At 32.9% G+C, this 25,683-nt stretch overlaps 1 protein-coding gene across 3 annotated transcripts in view; it reads right to left on the bottom strand.

Moving 5' to 3' along the window:
* Positions 1 to 25,683, bottom strand: part of LOC123532767 (uncharacterized) — a 61,615-nt gene that overhangs the window by 31,100 nt on the left and 4,832 nt on the right. For all 3 annotated transcript variants that reach the window (XM_053517612.1, XM_053517611.1, XM_053517614.1), the window contains 8 exons: positions 22,075 to 22,144; positions 21,592 to 21,668; positions 20,040 to 20,082; positions 18,923 to 18,984; positions 18,463 to 18,532; positions 17,079 to 17,137; positions 11,872 to 11,959; positions 2,430 to 2,485 (listed from right to left, as the gene is read on the bottom strand). In XM_053517612.1, the coding sequence (XP_053373587.1) occupies positions 2,430 to 2,485; positions 11,872 to 11,959; positions 17,079 to 17,137; positions 18,463 to 18,487 (228 nt within the window). In that variant the 5' untranslated portion in view covers positions 18,488 to 18,532; positions 18,923 to 18,984; positions 20,040 to 20,082; positions 21,592 to 21,668; positions 22,075 to 22,144. The remainder of the gene's footprint in view (positions 1 to 2,429; positions 2,486 to 11,871; positions 11,960 to 17,078; positions 17,138 to 18,462; positions 18,533 to 18,922; positions 18,985 to 20,039; positions 20,083 to 21,591; positions 21,669 to 22,074; positions 22,145 to 25,683) is intronic.

The following is a 25,683-nucleotide window of genomic DNA, read 5'->3' as shown; positions in this document are numbered from 1 at the left end:
CCATACTGAGTGCTAAAAATATAGAATAACTGGAACATTCCTATAACAGCAATGCAGAATGCAAATTGTTAAGCTCTAACCGGGACTCGAACCCAGGACCTCTCACACCTAAGGCAGACACTCTACCACTTTGCTATAACAGCAGTAGCTATAGCTAGGCAGTTTAAGTGCACCGATAACATTACGTGAACTGGAACAGTTTTGTGACAATAACACATAATCGGATTATCGACCTATTCGCTTTGTTACCTAACGGCAATTTTCCTGTAATGAAAAAAAAATATTATCTAATGCTGCAATTGTTTTAATTGGTCCAAACTGCCTAAATTTCTCTGACGTACTTTTTAGAATATGAACTTACTTACTGGTAGTACCAGTGAAATATAACTTAGACTGAATCTTATAAATTTGCCTTTTAAGCAGCTGGCGAATAAACAGCGGGCTAAGGTCTCTAAATATTAGTCTAATATAAGAAGATGAAACTTATTTCAAAATCAGCAATAAGAGAAATTTAGATATTTTGTTCACATGTAAATATGATTTTCAATTCCAATCGTCAAATTACAGAACAGGCAGAAACGTATATCGTACGAGATGTTTACATTACATATTCATGCATTATATTAGAAAGGTACTATATTAAACGAATATCAGAATACTACTTTTTCGAGAATTGAAATTAATTTACACAGCAAAAAAAAGTATACATATGTATCAATGACTCCTAAATGAAAAATCGACAACATTCACATTGTCAGCGAATACATAGTATCAAACTACATTACATTAATTTTATAATGGTTGTTACCGAACAAAATGGATAAGTCCTATAAATGTATTACCTTTAAATCAATAGACTCAATCATTTATTTTATCTGAACAATAAACATTACTAATCCCAAATGATATAAGCAAATCGTTTTGTGGTTTCGAATCGTCTTGAGGATTTTTCTAGATTTTGTTGTTGCGGTTCCAATTTGTTTTCATTTTTGTTCCCATACTTTTGTTTCTTTCTTTGAAGGTTTATATATTTGCATGTATGATTTTATATAACATAATATTATGTTCCTTATCCGACTTTTCTAATCTGCGATATCGGCTTTAGATTTTTCTCTGCAGTGTTGTCACAGAGCACATGAAGGAATTTTTTTATGCAAAAATGAAATAATAATTAAGGCATGACCCACCTTATGGTGAATATTTAAAGTCTTCAAAGCAATATACTGTAACCATTCAGAGACTTGTATGCAGTATAATTAACTTTAACCGTGCCCTTCTTTATTAATTTTGTACAACTCATGATATTTCCTCAGACTCTAGTGGAGACAAATCTCAAAGTGATAGCCACTGTCCAAAACGCTTGCAGATAATCCATTTTAACATTCATTTTGATTACAGAAACATCAAACTATTGGTAAAGAATTATAAAACACAAAATAAAGCTGCGAAATTCATTTTTCAAAGGTTGTCTCAAGTTAATGTGACACAACTCTAACTCCAATATTGAAAATTAAGGTCCAGTCCTGTGGGACTGTTTTAAATTGTGCTCATTCCTTCCACAATATGTGTTCGAAAGAGTAAAGGCAAAATAGAGAACTTTTACTGTAAGTATTTTTAAAGATGTCCAACTCTACCCCTTTCTGTTCAAATTCTCTTTGAACAGCAACAAATCATTCATCATATGAAAAATGTTCACTTTTGTACAATAAATCAATAACAAGTCTTAAAAAAGAAAAACTTACTAGGAAAAAAGGAAAGTAAGGGGGAAATGGTCCCAGTCGGGTTTGAACCTACGCCCCATGGAAATTTTAAGTAAAAGTAGGCTTATTGTAGGAATTGAATACTCTTTAAAAGAAGGTACACTATTAAATGGGTCTATATGTCGACCCACACGACAAACGATCTATTTATAATGGAGAGTATGTTTTACCTCTGAGCTAATTTGTAGTTGGTGATAAAAAGTACTAAAACTAGAAATATTCAGTATTTAACATGTTAGAAAATTGTCTAATTCACTATGTTCTATTTTAATCTATTTATAGTCATGTTTGTAAATATCAAGTTATCGTTGAGGCATAGTAAACAAAAAGTCATATTTATAAATCCAAGTTGAAATTCATTATTCCTTAACACTTTAAATCTGGAACGATTGAAGTACCATGACATGGCTCTCAACAAATCGCATACAATTTAAGACAGGTTATATCTTTTGCCTTTTCATGAACGTATCAATCTCGTTCGTTAAATTACGACTGTAGTAAATAAGCTGCCCTTGGCTTATCTAATCGCCGGCAAGTAATACACATCCCAGTGGAACAAAGGAAGATCTCTGGTATACGAGGCAATTGTACTGGGTGTATAACAACTACCAGCAATCAAACAACAAAATGGCATATGGTTGTGTTTATACATATAAACTATACTGGTACCTGTTGTCTTTTCAAAGACGCCAAAAGCTCTTGATCAATAACATTCGAAGTAGCAGCTGAAAAAAAGAGATTTATTCAGCGTTTAAGTGGTATTAACATTTATTCAATAACTTTTTATTCGCTCTTCCAATGAAAGATCCTCGTTTAAAATACCCTACCATACAATAAACTTCTGTTATTAATAAGTAAGTCCTTAGCCGCCAACCTGAAGTCGGCGACAATATTTGATAAACTAATTGATTTTTATCTTTGAGTAACATGAGATTTCCTTGATACCTGTTTGAATATGAGACACACATCCATATCGCGCATTAGACTATACCCGCCCAGCAGATTTGGTATACTTATACAAATATGCATCCGTATAAAACAGTTTGTATAAGCCTAAAACAATTGATATTTTTCCAAAATATTACAAATGTATCACAGAATATATGCATTACTGTTACAGTACCTTTAACAAGATAGTCATTATTGCAAGGAAGTTGGAGTAAGGTTTAATTATATGCAAATACTGTAAAATCATTAAATTTGTGGTTTGGTCTAAACAACAATTTTGTGGGGATATGAATTCGTGGATTTCAACTTTTGAACATAAAATGAATGGGAAGTTTACTTGTTCTTTGGGATTTAATTTTGTGGATTGACTCAACCACGAAATCCACGAAATTTTAGTCCCCCAAGAAAACTAATGATTTCACAATACAATAGGGGTTTAAGATAAGGTTTAGATAAAGGATTGGGTGTTAGGGGAAAGTGGAAAAAAGCAAGAATGAATATTCAACAGTGAAGGCCACATATATACGCAAGAAACGTTTTTCCAGATAATGTTATGATAGGTATTAAAATTGATATAAACATAAAGTTTCATAATGATTTAGTAATAAATCCTGACCTATCATATTTCCCTGGGAGTACGCTCTTGGGAAATACTAGACATTATCCTAGTGTATTTCCGTTAAAAATTCATTAATGTTGATATGTTATATGATTGCCTGATTCAAATAATCGATTTCTCGTAAGTATGTTAAAAAATTATGAAAAAAAAATTTATTGTTATAAAAAAAGAAATAACGCAGTAAATGGCAATAATGTCCATTACACGGTCAGAAGCATCTGAGCCAATACATCGGATTACGTCATCGGAAACATGTCGGTTGAATTGTGCTAGTAACTACTTCGGACATAATAATGTGTTTTGTTGGCTTATAAGATGTTATTGTTTGTGGTCCTGCCTTTTATAATCAACATATTGTTTTTTTCTACTCCTTTAAAAACTTCTTGTATAAAAAATGTAGGGCATAAAATAGTGCTCCAATAGCTGGACCTTATAGAAATTTCCAGCAGTTTCTTTCCTTATAAAATACATTTATATTAGTAAGCAAAGGAAAGGTATAGAAAATATTGGGATGTTATCATGCATAGAAGTTGATAAAAACTTCTTCTAGAACTGTAACTTCTATAAAAATATATATGTATGCATGCTCATATAGGATTATATAGAGGATATTATATGAGTGTCTTTTCATACTGAATTTATTAAACGAGTTGAATAAAATAATGAAATGCGAAGCTCTGCGGAGCATGTTATGAATTTTATTCAACGAGTTTAATAATTTCAATATAAAATGTCACACATGTAATATTATTTTTATCACATGTTAGCTTTTCCTGTTGAAACACCAAATATTCTACTTTCTTTACTATTATGAACAAGTTATTCTATAATATGATTGACGTCGATGTCAAAGCTTTAATGCTTTGACTGTTTAACTGATAATGAATAGATAATGAAAATTACGATTAATTCTGATTAATGAATGAATGATGTTGACGATTGATAATGGTTAATGATGAAGCTGTTGCTAACGGTAAATGGAGATTATGATACATGTTCTATATCGATCCCAATAAGAATAGAGATTGATACCGACGTATATACAAGAAGATCATTGAAACCATTTTGAAACCATTAAAAATATGGAATAAACACATGAAATATACTGAAAAAAACTTTTTAATAGACTCTGTCGTCAACAATAACTTTTTACTTGTAAGTTATAAAACTTTAACATTTCAATATGCACTTTTGATCATTTGTACTGTAATTACTGGAAGACAAACCTGTTGTGTCACATTCTCTTTTATGGCTATTAATAGCCCATGCATTTTATCATGTATAACAATGAACGCTTTTTGAAGTTCTAACCCACGCTTTGAGTTAACATTGTATTGTAGGACCATGTGTGCCTACCATCCTCACCCTAAGACCCCATCAAACGACCGAGCTGCGGTGGCCTTCGGGAGGTCGAAGGTTCGAGCCCTTCAGAGGCGGGTCTTGTTACTGACGGGACACCGGTTGATGAATCTCCAGCTAGTTGAATGATAATTACTGATTACCTACATGCCTTCATTAACCTACATGCCTGACATTAAAAATAGGAATCAGAATATTATGCTGTTTGCACTTGCGCCATATTGTTAGGCTGCACTTTTTGAGCTCTGAATTGATTTGATTTTGGTCTCGTTTTGGTGTCGTTAAAAGTGAGAGTTGAGGCGTGATTTTTTGAGTGTGGTTTCGTGAATGTGTGCTTGATGTGTTTGTGTCATTATTGTTTTGGATTGCTACATGTGTTGTTCCAGAATCAGCATCAAAAACAATCACATGCAATAAATTGTGACATATCTATTGTTGATAAACACTTTGTAAACGTCCATTCACCATTGTTACTTTCAATAATGGATTTTAAGTGTATGACAGCAATTTTCTACACCAAATTGGACAATTAACGAGATGTAGACCTAATCCTATTGTGACATCAAGGTTAAAAGATTTGAAAATATTGAATCAGTACAGAGGTAAAAGAGCTGGTCGGAATTAAACAATTCCTTGTACGCCATGGGTTTGCAACAGCATGTACAATTTAGTACATGTACATACATTAGTGGTAACATTCTTGATCTAGTCCTTACGGAAGTTGTGAATGGTGTTGAAGTAATTTCTTGTGACACTGCGCAGTTAAAAATGTCGACTCATTTATCGATGAATTTTAGACAGCAGTAGAAAAGAGTATGAACCCAAAGGCACCAATTATAGAAAAATACAATCATCCGTCGCGCTCAAAAACCCTTGTTCACAGAAAAGGTCTTTCATCTTAAAAGAGCGGCCGCAAATCTGAACGTTTGTGGAAGAAACATAGACAATCACATTTTTATGAAGACTTCAAACGAGCACGTAAAAATTACGAAAAAGAACTCAAACTTGAGAAAAAACATCTCTGAGTGCAAAAGTACAAAATGCCAAAGGTGACTCGAAAAGCTTTATATATTGTGGAGACAACTGGCACTAGGTCTGAGAACCTATGCCAACTGGACATGACAGTACACTGGCAGAGAAATTTGCAGATCATTTCAAGAGTCAAATCTAAAAATTCGAGAGTCATTGAAACATTTCGATAATTTTCAACCACGTAAGGTTCTGCAAATGGCAAGAGCTATGGAATAACAGCAACACTTTTCAAATTCCCACTCATATGAAATCTGCAAAACGTAGCCAAATATTGCTTGGACAGAAGATGGGGCATAGTTTGTGGCAATATATATTTTGTTACTTTAAAGGTAAATTATTTACTCCAAATTAGGTTCTTTAACCAATGCTATCACAACCATCTCTTGGAACAAGATAAACGTAAAACTGAATAACTTGAAAATAAAACTGTTATCAATTAACTGGAGACTGGTTTAACTTCTTAATATAAACATATAATGTAAACTAAAAATATAGTGTAACACTAATTTGAAGAAGGAATCTGTTTGTTATAACTTTGCACATGTTATGTTACCATTTCAAAAACTTTATTTTATTGTATCGTTATTTTTATAGTAATGGTAAAGAAATATTATGTTTTTAGGTTTTTAAACACTGTTAAATATAGTTCCAATTCTCTGAAGCAGTGAGATTGCTTCGTCTGTACGCCTAGTCAACCGACATATTTGAACAGTCGCGCCACCTATTATGAATTAAGCCAAGCATAGTTTTATTGTTAAGATTTCAGTCCCAATATTTTAAGTGATTTTTTTCTCTTTTAAAGCCCAACAGCCAAGTTGCTAAAATATAAGCTATATTCACAAACCTTAATGACATAAGCTTACTATTGTGTTTGAGAGGAAGAGGAATCTGTTTTAAGAGCATCAAAAAGAATAGTCAGCCATGAAAATACTTTAAAAGACAAAACTGCTAGGTTCATGTAAACTTGACCCAGAGGTTTTCGCGATGGTCTATTCACCTTTGTTTAGCCAGCTTGTGGAGACTTGAAACAATTTTGAAACTATGACACAAACGTTTTTATGTTGATATCAGGTGTATGTGACTTGTTGTGTACAGAACCAATTTATAGACTTTAGGTGTAGTCTAGCTGTTAATTATTTGCAACGAATTATGGGATAACTCCATCCACGAAGTGAATGATAGTGGCCTCCAGTGATACATGTAAACATTTGACCTACTTAGGGATGCTTAAATCTGTTTGTTGAGTAATTTTTTAAAACATATCGGTGAAAATGGATTGATTTCCATTAGATAGTACACATTTATGTTGCTGGGTTATTTTTTATTTATTTTTATTATGATCGGTGTGCAAAACTGTACATGTCATCCACATTTCAAGGCTATACCTTAAAAGAAACAAGAAAGAAGTAGGCCAAAGTCGCAGTCAAGTGACCCCTAATTACTTGGGGGTCATCAGGTAATTATAATTAAGCAATCTAGGAAAATTGATCAGATAAGTTTTGAAGTATATTTTCCTATATAACTCATGTACAAGTGACCCCCGGGGCCTGGCATAATTTGAAGAATTTTGTAAGAGAACCACTAGACAATGATACATACCAAATATTAAAGGCTTAAGCATTGAACATTTAGACAAAAATATTTTATATTTTTTCCAATATAGGTCTATGTAAACCTTGGGTCTACCGGGACAGGGCAGCTTTCACCCCAGGGGTATGGCTTCAAGGACTATTAGGCAATGCAACATACCAAATATCAAAAGCCTAGTTTCAGCCTAGTAGATTTTTAAAGTTTTTTCCTATATAAGTCTAGGTAAAACTTGGCACCCCCGGGGCGAGGTCTCTTGTCACCCCAGGGAAAAATTTTGAACAAACTAAGTAGAGGACCACAATGCAATGCTACATAGCAAATATTTAAGGCCTAGGTTTTGTGGTTTTAGGCAAGACGTTTTTTCCTTTATAAGTCTATGTAAAACTTGGGATCCCTGGAGTTGAACCTCTTTTTACCCAAGGGTTTCAGTTTATACAATTTTGGCAGAGATCTATAAGGCAATGCTACATACCAAATATCAAAGGCCTAGGTGTTGTGGTTTCAGAAAAGAAGATATTCAAATTTGTTTTTCTTCTATAGAAGTATATATATAAAATTCGGACCCCCGAGGCGGGGCCTCTTTTCACTCAGGGTAACAATTTGAACAATCTTGGTAGAGGACCACCAGGCAATGCTACATACCAAATATCAATGGCCTGTGTCTTGTGGTTTAAGACAAGACTTTTTTTCCTGTAAGAGTCTATATAAAACTTGAGACCCCGAGACAGGGCCATATTTGACCCTAGGGAAATAATTTGAACAATCTTGGTAAAGGACCATTAGATGATGTTACATGCCAAATATCAAAGACATAGGCACAGTAGTTTTAAACAAGAAGATTTTCATTTTTTCCCTACATAAATCAATGATAACCAGGTGACCCCCAAGGGCGGGGCCATATTTGACCCATGGGGGATAATTTGATCAAACTTGGTAAAAGATTATAAGATGATGCCACATACCAAATATCAAATTTGTAGCTACGGTGGTTTTCGCTTGCCATGACAACCAGAGTTCTGTATGGAATTCATTTCTGTGACTAATTATTACTGACGATCATGCAAGGAACATTCCTATGAAATTCCATCAAAATAGGACTGGTGGTTTAGACTGGGAAATATTGATGGACGACGGACGGACGACGACGGACGCCAGACAATCACTGACCTCAAAATCTCACCCTTGAGCACTTCGTGCTCAGGTGAGCTAACAAGATCTCATCTGAAACGTTCATTAAAAATCCAATGTTCCTTTTTCATTTGTATGTATTATTTTTTTAACAATTGATAGTTTCATTACTCATTGTTGCCAATAAGATATTGCGTTTTACATTGAATTTGTATTTTACATTTGTATGTATATATTCTGTATTTATCACCTCTCCACACGCCCAAACACAGATACAGGGTTACGGTTGGAGGCTGCCTTAATTGTACATTGTTTTCCTAGTGGATACTTGTCCTTTGTCTTTTTGTGACCTCAAAGTATGCGTATGCAGTCATTTACATGAAAATAAAACGTTTTGTTTTGACATATTTAAACCTGATGAAATATACATCTTTAGATTACTATTTACAAATTTGCAAACAGCCGTCAAGAATATGAGCAATATTAGGTGGTAGAAAGCCAATATATTGGGAAAGCATGTTAACTTCATGGATATAAAATAACGAAACGTATAGTTATAATTTTGTAACATTTAGAGATATCGTGATATATCCTTAATATCATCTGAAATATTGCATAACATAAAATTATTGACTACATTATGTTTCAAAATACTTAAAAAATGAGTAATACCACCGTAATAAAATTAATCTAATTCTAATCTTATTAAATATTCTAGATTTATATTTATTATTTTAATGATACTAGATTGTTAGGAAAACAAATAACATTAATCAACATTCTAGGACGATGCTGAGTACCTGGGTGCAGACACGGAGAAATGCCGAAAACATTTGCCATAGAAATTATAATAACATTTTTAAGATCCTTCGGAACCATAGAGTTCTTCCAAGCAAATTAACAGCAGACTCAGGTTTTTGAATCAAAGAAAGGTAATGAAATGTGCAGACCCCTTACGCCGCTGGTAGCAGTTTAAGAGGAATTCTGTTATTGTAAAATTGTATGGACTCAATGATCCCAAAGGACCAGACAATCTAGCAACACTAAATCCTAGTACGGGGAGTCTTATTACATCTATCCCTTGGTACAAAAGACTGTTGTTAAAGTTAATATATTTAAGATGATCCTTTGAAAGCGTGGAACCAAACCAAGCAAAATGATTGCCGTCTTGGTTTGATTGAGTCTGCTCATTAGACGAACTGCCCTCATGATCCCTGTGCTACCCTAAACAGTGTTCTCTTATATAGTAAAAATGGATGGATTGTTTAAAATTATTAAAACACTCTAATCTAAAATCATGAAAAAATGTCTAAAAAAAATATTAACTGCACAAAATTAGAGGTAGCAGTGTTACAAAAACTGCAATGTGTACTTCTTGATTAAGACACCACTTACGACATTTTCACTTTTCTGTAACCTATTTTAGCATATTTGCTCTCTTGTTGGTTAACTGTTATGAATAATGTATTGCTTTATAACCTATTATTCATAAATGGAAAGCAAGAGACAGATGATCATAGGCCAGAATGATAAATAAAGTGTGTCATATATATTTCAGGCAATCTTTGAGGTAGCAGAAAAAATATCTTAAAATTTACCCCTAACAGTTTTAATAATATAAGTGTGTTAATGATGGCTTTCCAGATTATATTCCACTTCTTTTTGTATGTCTTTCTTATATATATAAAACAATGGTATTGGTAACGTATTTTAAAGTGTGTTACGGAAATAAAATCAAACCGTCTGACAAGTAAAAAATATTGTATTTGTTTTGTACAAAATAAGTAATAATAATCATGTTTCGGAAATATTTTCTAAAGAATTGATGCAACAAATCAAGGCGGTTGAATGTAACATGTGTAAGGTACTTACATATTGATTCTTCCTCCAATTAAGCGTTAACTCTAGGTCTGCGAAATTGATAGCTGACATAATTATTTCATTGACAACAATTCATTTGATCACTTAATTCAGTTTCGTGGTAAAAGATGTTTGAGTCGTTGGTAGAGACACTGGTTCATTTAATGAAAACTAGCTGAGAATATCTGGTTTTAGATACAATAATTTACCATAATAGTAACAAAATACTGATTTAGAAAATCACTTAATAGATTTTAACTCCAAAACAAAATTGTTTGGTACATTTGAATTAATTAAAACTTAGAATATGTAATTTTTTAACAATTTTTATACGCCCGTTTGAAAAACGGGACGTATTATGGGAACGCCTTTGGCGGGCGGATGGGCGGGCGGCCTTTCGACGTCCACAGACTTTGTCCGGAGCATATCTTCTTCATGCATGGAGGCATTTTGATGAAACTTGGCACAATTGTTCACCATTATGAGTCGGAGTGTCATGCGCAAGAACAAAGTCCCTAGGTCTAAGGTCAAGTTCAAGAATGGCTTTGTCCGGAGCATATCGTCTTCATGCATGAAATGATTTTGATGTAGCTTGGCACAATTGTTTACCATCATCAGACGGAGTGTCATGCGCAATAACCAGGTCCCTAGGTCTAAAGTCAAGGTCACACTTAGAGGCCAAAGGTCAGATACAAGAATGACATTGTCCGGAGCATTTCTTCTTCATGCATGGACGGATTTTGATGTAACTTGGCACAATTGTACACCATCATGAGACGGAGTGTCATGCGCATGTCCCTTCTTTAGAATATTTCCTTTTGTTGTTACTATAAATAGCTTATATTGTAACTTTTTCATTACTCGTCGTAGGGAAAAATCGAGACCACTTTTCTGTAGTACAACATGCACGTTACATCCAATTCTGAGGTATATTTTGACCTATCACTACCTGTTAAGTATTTATGTGGGACTTACATTTTTTATTTATTTATTTATTTATTTTAAGATTAACTTCCCTTAGATATTACTATAAATAACTTACATTATATTTTTTTTTATAATTGACCGTAGGGAAAAACCATGACCACTTTTCCATTTGCAAATACAGGTGCTAATGCAAAGACATTTGCTGTGACGGGCGTATATTGTGACATTCTGGCACTCTTGTTGGAATTTCGTAACACATGTATTCTTATTTTCATTCATAAATATCTACACTAGTTAATCAACATAAGAATACTGAGAATAAAATATAAATATATCAGCTACGGTTTGTACCATTTGTATTGTTTTGTCATCAAAACTGATCAAGATATGTTTATAATCTGCATGGTTGTACTTTCCAAAAAGGACGGTTGTCATTTAAACAGTGAAATCATATATATAGTTTTAAGAGTTTTTATGGGAGCATTTTCTTACTTTGAAAGAGCTGGTCCTGCCAAAGAATTAGGTACCTATGAAAAAAGTCGAGGGGTGCATGGTACACGTTTCTGACCTTTGTACTAAATATAATAATGATTTTTAAATTCAAGTAGTATGCTGTCATCTTGCACAACAAAATAAAGATAATAGTACCATACTCCAAGCTACTTGTACTGTCCATACCATCCGAGTCCCTCAAGCTAGTCAAATCTGTGGACCTTGGTTCATCAACTTTCTGAGTCTAAAATGTACACATTGTTTTTAAATCTAGACAAACTCATCATACAAGCTTTGAATATCGCCTCTGTTTAATCCATGCTGCATCCTGTGTCCCATTCCCCCCATATATATGTCATGCTACCTCTCACCTTCCAGCGATACATCAATGACCTCCCTGACTCGGACAAGTTCCTAATGCTCCTATTTGCATAAGACCAGACCATCGTCCCATTTACTCTGCAAAGACGTCAATTCTTTCGTTCGTCCGTCAAAAAAGTTGCAAGTTCTTAATACTCTTACGTCTCTAGATGGACAAACGGATTTTTTTCACAGATTTTATGGTCATTTTTGGTACTGGTCAACAGCTGTGTCCATACTGAAAATTTCTGATCTGTTAAACTGTTGAAAACTGAAGGCTTCGCATACTGATAATGTTAAGGTTTAGGAGTATATCACAAAAACACAGAAATGTTTGATAAACGAACAACATCGTTACCAATATTTTACCTGATCATTACATGTTCCGCTGTATTGTCCCGTACTTAAAATAATCTGAAAAAAAGTTGTCACCCTTTGTAAATGAATTACATTTATTAAAGAAATAAAAGTAAACAATTGCTGAAAACTGTCTTCCACCTAGTTATGTGTAATTTCAAAATTCGCACGCTATTGCAAATGCATCAAAACAAACATGTGTAACAGTTCTTTGAAAATGGTGGGTTTTTAAAGGCGTTTGACTGTCCAGGGGCCGTATTCATAAAGCATCTTAAGTATAATTTTTGACTTAAGTTGAAGATTTTACTTCAGTTTGTGGTGATTTCAGCTTAAGTCTAAAATAAACTTAAGTCCTATTCAGAAAACAGCTTAAACTTAAGATACGTAAGAAATGACTTAAGTCAAAAAATAAAATAGCGTCGTGAGTACGATTAAAGTTTTGTTTTTCAGATAAAAGCACTTTAAACATAATTGTGCATGTTGTATCTGTCTGAAATTAATGTAGTTCTTTTTTAATGTTTTTGGCCACAAAAAAATCCAAGAATTACTTATTAAGCTGTTTTATGAATAACAAATATACTTAAGTAAAATAAATTTCTTACTTAAGTAATACTTAAGCAAATAATCAATTTCTTTTACTTAAGATGCTTTATGAATACGGCCCCAGAAGTGGGACCCCTTTAGGCAATCCTTTTCCGAAATTCAATGCTTATATCAGAATACTGACACTTGTTCTTTTAGTTTTTGTAATGATAGTGTGTATACTGATATAACAACTGTTACACATGTTCGTTTTGATGCATTTGCAATAGCGTGTGAGTGTTGAAATTTCACATAACTAGGTGGAACACAGTTTTCAACAATTGTTTATTTTTATTTCTTTACAAATGGAATTCATTTTCAAAGGGAGACAACTTTTTAAAAATATTTTAAGTACGGGACAGTACGGCAGAACATGTAATGGTCAGGTAAAATATTGGTAACGATGTTGTTCGTTTATAGAATATTTCTGTGTCTTGGCGATATACTCCTAAACCTTAAAAGTATTTCCATTTGCGTCCAATATTTTCTTCAACAATGAATAAATTGTATAAAAAATGCATGCAATATGATTCGAGAAGAAGAAAATTCTAATTCTCTTGGAGACTTCCATATTTAAGCCATGTTTTGGTAAATATAAACCTTTAAGTCTCCTTTAATGAGATATCAAGCAATCTATCTAAACTCCTATCATAATAGAATATTTAAAGAAAAAAATTGAATGAATTCAATCTTAGAAGAAACCATAAGAAGTAATTTACTATTTACACCTAAGGGATATCAAAGTTGTCGTTCCATGGCGAAATGGCAAAATTCATAAAATTTCTTTCACAAAATAAGACAAAGTTATATTAAATCTAAGGTACAGAAATGCCCTGCAACAGTAAAAAAAAGGTTGAGATAAAATATATTTCATATTTCCAAACGGTATCTTTAAGTTCCAATAATGTTTGACTAGGACATATATTACTAACAACTAGCTAACAGGTTGCTTATTGGAATAATTACTGATCAATTCTAACATACGAAAAGTCCTGAATGCTTTATGTGAGGGTGTAACACACATAGTATGGGCTGTTTGTTTGAAGAAAACTTATATTTAGGGTTGTCAATACAAAGCTCGACAGTAAAAATAAAAACAACAATAATAATACATCCAAACGCAAATTGCTTGGAATTTTATGTTTTACTATTTATGTCATTAACGAAAGAAAACGAAATTCTATGAGAAAAAAGTGAATATTGATTTTTTTACAACCAAATGTAGTATCAAATAAATTAAGCTTGTATTATTGTGCAAAAGAGTGTAGTAATTTTGAATTATTCGTAGAATTGAAAAACAATACATATAAGAAATATTATGATGGCAACATTAGTACCAATGTTAATTTTAGAAAAAAATATTTAATTAGTTAATTTCTATTGATTTTCACGGGTGCATTTTTTACACCTGGTGTAAACATTTTTTTTGTAATGTTAACACGACAAAATAAACTAATTCCGCTTCTTAACGTTAATTACATGTGCTACAATCGGTAGTTAAGATATTTAGTAAGTAATATGGTTTGTCTACTTGTATATCACATTCACTTACCGCGAATTTAAATGAATGTCAAATTAACTGCCCTTATTTACGAAAGACCGGTGGTGACATTTCAAGAATTCGAGATTTCTGAGTATGAATTCGAGAGTTAGAAATCCTGAAGTATTTAAATGATATCGAGAATTTTTGAAGTGTTATTTGTGTTATTTATATCATGAAATCGTGAATAATTAAATTCTTTAATTTTTGAATGGAATACGGAAATCGTGAATTCATGAAGTTGTGAAATATTGAATTATTGAAATTTTGAATTAGTGAAATTCTGAAATATTGAAATTTTGAATAATTGAAATCGAGAATTTTTTGAAATTGTAAAGTACTAAACATTGAATTATTGAATAATTGAAATATTTAATTTTCGACATGAAATATGGATATTGTGAATTCATAAAGTTGTGAAATATTGAATTATTGAAATATTGACTTTATGAAATTCTTAGTTATTGAAATCCTGAATAACTAAAATCGAGAATTTGTGGAAATTGTGAATTACTGAAATATTGAATAATTGAAATATTGATATTTGACATGAAAAAATGAAACTTATGAATTTGTGAATTATTGAATTATTGAAATCTTGAACTATTGAAATAGAGAATTCTTGAAATTGTGAATCATTGAAATATTGAATTATTGAAAAATTGGAATATTGAATTTGGAAATCGGGAATTATTGCACTTCGGAAATTCAAGAATTCGCGATGTCAATAGCGATTTGTAGAAGAAATTTTGAAATCGTGAAATTTTGAAATCGTGGAATTATTGAAATTCAAGATTTCACGTTTTTAAGAATTCCTGAATTCAATATTGCATAATTTTTGCGAAAAGGTTTGAAATCGTGAATTCAAGAATTTTTGAAGTTCAACACTTCACAACTCACGATTTCTACATTTCATGCAAACATTGTGAAATTTTGAATTCGTGAAATCGTAAAACCTTGAAGTTCAATAATTCACGATTTCCAAATTTCACGCAAAAATCGTGTATTCCTGATATCGTGAATTCTTGAAATCGAAAATTCTTTAAGTTCAATAATTCACGATATCACAAATTCACGATTTCCAAACTTCCCACAAAAAAGGGAATTCTTGAAATCGAGAATTCTTTAAATCGTGAATTCATGAAGTTCAATAATTCACAAATTCACGATTTTCAAATTTTAAGCAAAAGTGTGAAATATTGAATTTGTAAATTTTTGAGAACGTGAAGTTTGATAATTCACGATTTCACAAATTCACAATTTCCAAATTTCACGCAAAACTTTGGAAATCTTAAAATTGTGAATTCACGCAGAAGTCATGAATTCTTGAAATCGTAAATTCATGAATTCATGAAGTTCAACAATTCAGAAATTTAAGATTTCTAAATTTACCTCAAAAGTTATGAATACTTGAAATCCTGAACTCTTGAACTTCATGAATTCACATTTTTCAAGTTTCACGCAAAGGTCGTAAATTCTTGATTTCATGAATGTTATGAATTATTGAATTCCTGAAGATTTCCAAATTCAATACTTCAATTTTTCAAAATCTGAATATTTCAATACTTCAGAATTTTAAGAATTCTCGATTTCAGTTATTCGAGATTTCAATATTACAGAATTTAACTAATTCAAGATTTCAATTAGTCAATATTTCACAACTTCATGAATTCACGATTTCCGTATTTTATGTCAAAACTTCAAGAATTCAATTGTTCGAGATTTCATAATTTTACAAATTACACTTCAAGAATTCTCGATTTCATTTAAATACTACATGATTTCTTCTTTACAAATTCATATTAAGAAATCGTGAATTCTTGAAATTGATAAATTGATATGTTACCACCGGTCTTTCGTATCTATTCAAAAGTCTTCTGCAAATATATTTCTCATATGCAATTTCATTAAAGGATTTTCACTAGTTGTCCTGTCAAACATTATACTATGTTGACCTGTGACGACGATTGTAAATCCCTTTTCTTTTTATTGAACAATATTATGTCACATTCGGGAACACAGATTGTCATTCCCATTGGAACAAATTGTCGTAGATTTGTTGGAAGAGAATGTATGTTGAGCCGTTGGAAGACATTGTTACCGCATTTAACAATACATCGCATTTTCTGGACAATATTCTTATCATAGATATTCTAATGGAAAAATTGTTCTCCTAGACTGGGCATGATAGAGTACTACTGCTTTATTTTAGGTTTAGATCTCTCTATTTATGACAATTCTATACATACCAAAATTCATTACAAAAAAGTGATTTTGATTTTAGGATTGGGAATTCCAAAGTTTGAATGGGGTTGTTTCCCTGGCAGCATCTTATGGAATACATATTTTCAGTAGTTCCCTTTACCAGAGCGTGAAGTCATGTTTAGGATTTTAATGAACGTAATCAATCGGCGAGACAGCATTTGTTGTGTTCAGAAATTATCTGGAAATGACTGGCATCTATTTCTTTATTAATGATTCTGTTTTGCTGAAATTTGAAAATATGAAAAATGAAGATATATACCTGCTTCCGTGTGCCATATCTACGGATCTGTTTTGTGACTGGTACGCTTGCAAAAGATTCTGGAACAGTCAAAAATGCTAAAATAAAGTTGAAACAATGTAAAATAATTAAGATCTTATACTTTTACATTTTTTAAACGCGCCGTATAGATTATATGTTCCAATTGTGAGATTCCAGTTTCACCTGTAAGTTTTAATTGTGTAAAGACATCTTTGTAAATGAAGCTAATTATAATTTTGTTGAGGATTTGACTGTTTGACGTAACACTTTGTGTGTAGTAAACGATAATTTCTGTATTTTTTTTTCACAGTTTCTTTTTCTGAATTCACGGAGATGTCGCATGCCTTCTCTGATAGAATTACTTGATATTAAGATGAATGTTCAACGAGTAACTATTATAAATCCCATGAAGTAAATATATGTACTGACAATATGTTTGACATTGTACGCCATACTACCCAACACTGGAATCCATTGTTCTAAACAAAATTTTGCAGACGTTATGGAAATCACACCATTATCAGATTGAGACAAATGTACCTGTCAGTATCCAGAAGCCATAAAAGGTAGCTAGCCGATCAACAATCGGACATTGCGTAATGTTTGCTACATCACAAAAAATGCATAAGCTGGGAATAATGCTAGATTCCTCAGACCAGAGAGGACTAAAATTAGAAACTTTCGTCCTGTTTTGAATTCTAGAAAGAGTTTTAAGGGAGGACTTCTGCGTGTAAATAATATTACCTTAGATATTATTTTGTATTTCAAGCTGGTTAAAAGTGACAACTTTCTAAGATATTACAGTAAACCGATAGACAGCAAATCGTTCCATTAAGTAATTTGACATTCAATTTATTCTGCATTCTAGTAATTTCAAAAATAGTTTGTGCTGATTTCACAGAATATGGACCAAAACGTAATGCATATAGTTATGCATACGATAAATTTTGTTTCGTAAAACAGTGTACATTTTTATGTTGAATTAAAGAGAATTGATACTGTAGCGAATGTAACATTTATTTTGATAATATTCTACAATATATGTGTTGTCTCCAGAAGGAGCTACATGAGATCGAACGAAAAAAATTTAACACGACTGACTTAAGGTTAAGATGGATGTTTTCACCACTGAAAGAAAGAACCTCACATCTCTTTCGCTAATAAATAAATCTTAAAAATCAATGATCATTGGCGCCGTACTTTAACGACTAAATTGATGCTGACCATGAGCATAGTATCATCACTTGAAATAACTCATTGACTAAAGGTTCTATCCAAACTTCCACTACTCTTTCAAAAACATGTGTATTATTGTCTTAAAAGGGGTAATGACCACAAATTGATACGTTGACGTTTCTGGTCTGAAGATGTAGTATAATCTTACCATTCTTCGATTTTAGGGACTTCATAATCAAGCCATCTTCGTCCTCAGATTCGCCTGCACTCTTTAATTCCTAAATGTAAGGGCAATTTATCTTTAATAGTGGACGCACTTTGACCGTTTACACTTTAAACACACTGCCCTTACACGGTCAAATACGGTTACAATCAAATCACAAACTCATTTTAAACTAACCAAAACACACAAATCTATGACAGCAGGCTGTTCCTTCTCAAGAACTTATTAAACATTCAGTGGTTGAACTACGACTGTCACAACAGTTTAAAGCAGTATTCAGTTTGATCTACATTGATTTTTTATATATATTATAGAAGATAAAAGGAAGACCATTAATATGCAAAACAACTGAACATGTTACAATATAGCAGCAATTGAACCGCAATATGGCGTTCATTGTTCTGTTTTAGTCATGATGAGTCACATGTTTAAATTAAAGTAGTACCTGATTGCTTGCAGTAGTAAATAACGTCGAAGGTTCTTGGCGCTTAACTCTCGGCACAGTAGCTGAAAAAAGATCTTCACAGCGTGTATGTGTGTATGTGTGTGTGTTCTACATTTTTTAAGTTATATAAACATAAGTGTCTACATAAAGCAATGGGCGCAAGACTCAACTTTAATGGAATACATTGTATCATTCCGTAGGCACGAGACAAGCTACCCAACCCAGTAACAATACACAGACATCGGGCTGATCAGTTCTAGCATTGTTCTTTTAATGTCGACCGCCATTTTACACTGGATCTTCATTAATAAGAATGTTTATCTTCATAAAATCTATGTCAAATTCGAATATTAGTCATATTAGGTTTTCTTAATGCCGGTCTCTGCATTTTACATTGTATCTTAATTAATAAGAATGTTTATATATCTTTGTTTATATAACTTAAAAAATGTAGAACACAAACCTAGATTTGATCAAGACTAACAATCTGATCAAATTCCACGTATATCCGATGAAAAACGCACCTCCAATTGCATACTCAAGGTTTTTTCTTTGCTTGATCCTGTATTTAACCCAAGATAACCTATATTCGAACTTGACCTAAACTTTATCAAAAAATCATTCTGATCAAAATTCATAAAGATACAAACAAGTGCCGCCCCTATTGCATACACAAGGTTTTTCTTTGTTTGATCGGGTGACTTCGTATTAACCCCAGATATGTAATATTTGAACTGACCATATTTTATGAAGACAAACATTCTTATTATGTTGACGCACAACGGACGACGCACGATGGACGACGCCGATCGCCGGACCATGACCAGTCAAAATTGTTAATATTGAGCGCGAATTGGGCTTAAAGCAACTAAATCACTAAATCCTCCTCCTCGGTTAACTTGATTTTAAGTACCACCTATCGGCAGTTGATTGGCACTATGTCCTAAAGACTGAATTCATTGTGGCGATGAGCTAGAACGCCATTTCTAATCCCTTACGGAGTGACTGATTAGCACAAAAATATCACTTAAACTCTATTTCCTGATATAATGGACATATTACAATGATACTTTTGTGTTTCTTGTCTGAAATAAAAAATAGCAAAATATTATCTTACCGTTTTCGCCATCAGATTCGCCCGAGTTATATAATTCTTTGCCCTTCAAAAATATAGAGGGTTCATTGTTAGGATATCGGAAAAAGATTAAAAACTTGAATAGCTGTATATAATTTTCAGTTATACTTTACACAAATGCAATATCTCACACATTTTATGATTTTGCTTAACACAAAAACTAAATGACTGAATTCTAACAGCCAAGATTTGACGATATAATGATATAAAGCATCGTTTTAAAATAAACTTTTAATCAGAATTCCTTTAACTATTTTTTATTTCATTTGGTAAAATGATAAGTAAGTAAGATGGATACAGTAAATGATTTCAGTATATCGTCCGGCAATAAACAATAATATGTATAAGAATAGTAGGCTAATAACGGGGCAAAAAAAAATACATCCAACTCAAACTGTTTGGAACTTTATTCTGGGATTGAATAAAAATCAAATAAAATGAAAATTTATATTAAAAAGTAAATATGGAAACTTCTACAACCAAACGTATTATCAAGTTAATTTTTAGCTTTTATTCTTGTAATAAATGTAATAATATTGACTTATATTCGTTGAAATAAATAACTTCAAAATACAAAATTATATGCTGACAACATTTGTATCAGTATAAAAAATAATATTTTCCCTGGTACAGTTTTTACACGCCAGGTGTAAACATTTTTTTTCGTAATTAAACACGACAATAGTAAACTTATTTCCACTTCTTTCCGTAAATTTCATGTGTTACAGAGTAATAGTAGGAAGTTACAGGTATTCAGTAGGCAAAAGTTTAAATATGGTTTGTCTACCTGCATTTTTACTCACTGCGTATTTAAATAAATGTCAAACTAACTGCCCTTATTCAAAAGTCCTTCGCGATGTATAATGCTACATTTCTCGTTTGCAATTTCATGAAAGAATTTCTTACTAGTTGCACTATCAAACATGATACTATATGTATCTGTGACGAAGTTTGTAAAGCACGTTCCATTTTATTGAACAATATTAACGTCAGATTCGAGAATACAGTTTCAAGGCAAGTTATTGGCATTCCCAGTGCACACATTGTCGTAGATTTGTTTGGAAGAGGCTGTAATTTCAAGATTTTTAATTGGGAGACTTCAATACCGTATTTAACAATACATCGCACTATCTGGAAAGCAATCTTATAACACAAATTCCATGTTTGCTAAATTATTGGAAAATATTGTTCCTAGAGACGGGATATGATATGGTACTTCTGCTTCGTTCAAAGTTTTCATTTCTCTATCTATGACAATATTATATATATTAAACTTTATTACAAGATGGATGATTTTGCTTTTAGCATTGTAAATTTCTTCATGTTTGGAAAGGGTTATACCACAGGCAACATCTTTTGAAAATATCTTTCTCAATAAATTCGCTTACCAGAGCGTCTGGTCATGCTGAGAATTTCAAAGAACGTAATCAATAAACGAGGCCTGAGTGGTATTAAAAAAAAACAGGAAACGATCTGGTATTTACTTCTTTATGTTTGATTCTATGTCGCTAAATTTGAAAAAAGAAATATATACCTGCTTCCGTGTGTCATATCTTTGGATCTGTTCTGTGTCCCAAACCACTTCAGTTACATGTGCGCTTGCTGAAGATGCTGGAAAATAACAGTTTGGAATGTTATAACAACTGAAATTAATAAGATCTTATACGCCTCAATTCTTACAATTTTCGAATTTGTTGTGAAGTTGTGTTCACTATTCCTCTTTCTAAGTTCACAGAGGTGTCAAACGCTTCCTCTGATAGAATTACGTGTTACTGAGGTGAATGTGCAACGAGTAACTATGATGAAAACCCATGAAGTAATCATATTTACTAGTTAACAATATTTTTTGTCAATTTAAACCACACTTTCATCCTAAATAAAATCGTTATCAAATTGAGACCAATCAACTTGTCAGTACCCAAAAGTCATTTACGGTAGCAAGACGATCAACAATCGGACATTGCATAATAAAGTACACACGGTGGAATTAATAACAGGTTTGCTAGTATAGTCTTACCATATTTCGTTATTTTTGACTTCCTAATCGAGCCATCTTCCTCTTCAGATACGCCCGCACTATTTAATTCCTAAATGTAACGATAACATTCTTTTAATACTGGACACTAATTGATTCTTTTTTGACAGTTAGAGATATGTTGTATTTCATCGAAAAGGTATATTTACAACACCTGTGTTTTTTATTTACTTGACTTGCTAGCGTTTGTTTTAGATGACTTTGCTAAATGTACTCACAACTAACTTTAAACAGAGGGACGAAGTAAATTTTTGTCTTGAAGTTCTTGGTGTTCTGACTTCAGACTAGTTGTTTAGTACATTGGTGTAATTATACGATGGATGGGCTCTTTTTCTATGGTTTACTAAATATAATCTGTTGTAATGTCACTTAAGGTCAGAGCCGGTCTCAGAGAGAAGCAATTTTATTTACACTGTCTTGTCTAACTTGTTGAAAATAGGTTACGTGCGAGGTTGGCATGCACTAAACGTATTTGATTTCCCAGTTTTCTTATATGGGTTACTGACCATTCCAAGGCGCTGCCCCTATTTTCAACTTGTTCTACTCCATTTGGTATTTTATGTTACATTGTCTTTTTTGTTGCTGGTCTTTCTTTCCTTATCACTCACCCCTCCCTTGCATTTACATCCTCTCTCCGTTTACTATGGATCAGGTAAGATGCCAATCATTTTTGTGGAGACCGGCCGTCCATAGTCGGTGCCCAACTGTATTGTTTTTTTTATCTACAGCAATCTATTTGTCGCTTATTGTTACGTCCCGCTTTTAAGTGTTATGGACAGGAGTGCGTGCCATATTTGCTGAAGGAAACTACCAGGAAGGTTCCTAATAGGTAGTGATTAAATGAATTAAAAGTAGATTACATGCTAAGTGTAGAAGTAAGACATAAGCAAAAGTTTTGACATAAGCAAGGCCTTTGACAAAGTCTGGCACAAAGGTTTACTACGTAAACTAGAATACGTAGGAATCACAGGTTCTCTTCACATCTGGTTTCAAAATTATCTCTCACACAGACGTCAACATGTTGTACTGTCAGGAGTCAAATCTAACTGGGCATTTCTCAAAGCTGGAGTTCCATAGGTTTCGATTCTCGGGCCTGTTCTTTTTCTTATCTTCATCAATGATATCGTGGATGAAATCAGATCATGCATCAACTTGTTTGTTGATGATACAAGTTTATATATAATAGTTCAGCAACCGGATATTGCGGCAAATCTGCTCCAATCTGATATCCAAACAGTATCATCCTGGGTAGAGAAATGGCTTGTTACATTCAATCCCTCCAAATCAGAAGCCCTTTTAATTTCAAGAAAACGAAACTTTCATCAACATCCTCCTCTTCGAATGTTTAACCAGATTATTCCCGAGGTACTTGAACATAAACATCTTGGTGTTTTCCTGTCAAATGATTGTTGCTGGCATTCTCATATCAACTACATTGTAGAAAAGGCATGAAAAATGGTATACATAATGCAGAAATTGAAATTCTCATTTGACCGCCGCTCCCTTGAAACCATATATATTTCGTTTATAAGGCCAATACTCGAATATGCAGACGTAGTGTTGGGCAATTGTACAAAGTATGAATAGGATCAACTTGACAAAATTCAAAATGAATGTGCTCGCAATGTCTCTGGAGCTACTAAACTTGTTTCCTTGGAAAACGTAAAGAGAGAAGTACCCTGGGAGTCACTTTCCGACAGACGTTACAAACATCGACTTATCATGTTTTTCAAAATGAAATCTAATCTGACCCCAGCATATCTATCCTCTCTAGTTCCTGATTCTGATGATAACCGCTACAACCTAAGAAACTCTGAAAATATGCATGGTGTACCCGCTATAAAAACATTATATTTCAATTTTTGTTTGCCTTCTGTTGTACGTGATTGGAACCTACTGAGACCAGATAACCGTAATTCTGAAACACTTTCATCATTTAAAAGTAACTTAAATAAAAACAAGCAGCGCACTCCGGCCTATTATTACACCAGAAACAGGAAACTCTAGGTGCTCCATACACGACTACGAACAAAATGCAGTGCACTGAATCAACATCTTTACCTAAAAATATTTCCCCCACACCATTGTGCCAGTGTGGGCAGTTTGAAGCTAATTTCCACTTCTTTTTTAAGTGCATAATTTTTAATCGTTGTCGATACGATCTTCTTGATAATCTGAGGAATTTAGTAATTGACTTGGATACTGTTCTATTTGGAAACCAGGACCTTTCTGATCAGGATAACATGACTATATTCACTCATGTACAGACATATATATCCGGAAGTAAAAGATTCTCTTAGCAACCCTGAAACATGCCCATACCTTGCCTCTTTCTCGTTTCTCTTCTACGCTCGACTTATTCTATCATTCAAAAATTCACTTCCACTTTTATGTAAATATTTCTCTTCACCATACATTGTCCCCTCTCATTTTTTTCTTTTCATTAGTAATGATTCATATTTTTTCCTGTCGAAGACAAGAAAGAGTCAATAAGGCGTGTAATATTGACCTGGGGATGGAGATAAGAGAGAATTTGTGTAACGACCAAGTTATGAGCCTTGCGGAAACAAAAAAAAAAACAAAAAAAGAGTGAATACGGCGTAAAATATAATCATGAGGCTGGAGATAAAATTGAAGTTGTGTAGCGACCAAGTAATTGTGCATTTTATACAATATAAGTCTAGCATCGTTTCTACGGTGTTTGAGGGACAAAAAAATCTATTGAGGGCAACCGAGTTGATCGCACATCAATGAAACTGTCAAAGAACAAACACAATATGCAAGAACAATAGGTGAAGGATGAAAAACTAAAAACAGAGCTTGTATTGAAACCATCCAAGCTGTACGATTTGAAAAGATCGCAAAGGTAACAGCTCAGGTTGTATGTATGGGACACATTTTTCACAGCTGGCACTAAATATGAAAGCCATACTATTTGCTGTAAAATATGTTAAATCAGCACATATTCGAAAATAAGCGCATTTCAAAAATAAGCGCATACGGCATTTCCGTTAATTCATATGGGATGTCATGCCCGTACAGTAATTTATCTCGAAAGTAGGCGCATATTAGATTACTGGTAAAAAGACAACAGACGAAGTAAAAATAGTATACCCTGATAGTCGTTTATCAAGAATACAGTTGACAAGTGTTCTCACCTGTTGAATAGCCGACGGGTGTAAAAAAAAATACTGTCTGGTAAAACGTTAATCCTTTACGATAATCATGCTTTTTGGATAGAAAATATCACGGTAAACGAAGATAAAAAGAAGTTCTTTGCGTTGTCATTACAGTTTGCCATTCTTGTGTAAATATGTAAAAACAATATGAATAAAATGACTCTTAAACGCAAAATTTATCAGAAATGAGAAATTGTCGATTTTTCTAAAAGATGTGGGAATCGCTACTGCACATGCAGGGAGTATAATTTGAACATTAAAATATAATGAGAGTTGGTGAGTGAGTTGGGTTTTACGGCGAATCGACACAAAATGGTCATATATCGCCGAGAAGAAGTCATTTTGCAAACGCCAACTGTAAAGCATAAACATTGATGCAAAAATTGCAAAGCATACCCCAAAACATCGATGT

The sequence above is a fragment of the Mercenaria mercenaria genome, chromosome 11 (genome assembly GCF_021730395.1).
Source record: "Mercenaria mercenaria strain notata chromosome 11, MADL_Memer_1, whole genome shotgun sequence".
Classification (NCBI taxonomy): Eukaryota; Metazoa; Mollusca; class Bivalvia; order Venerida; family Veneridae; genus Mercenaria; species Mercenaria mercenaria.
Note: the sequence above shows the minus strand (reverse complement) of the source record. Positions and strands in the feature narration are given on the sequence as shown.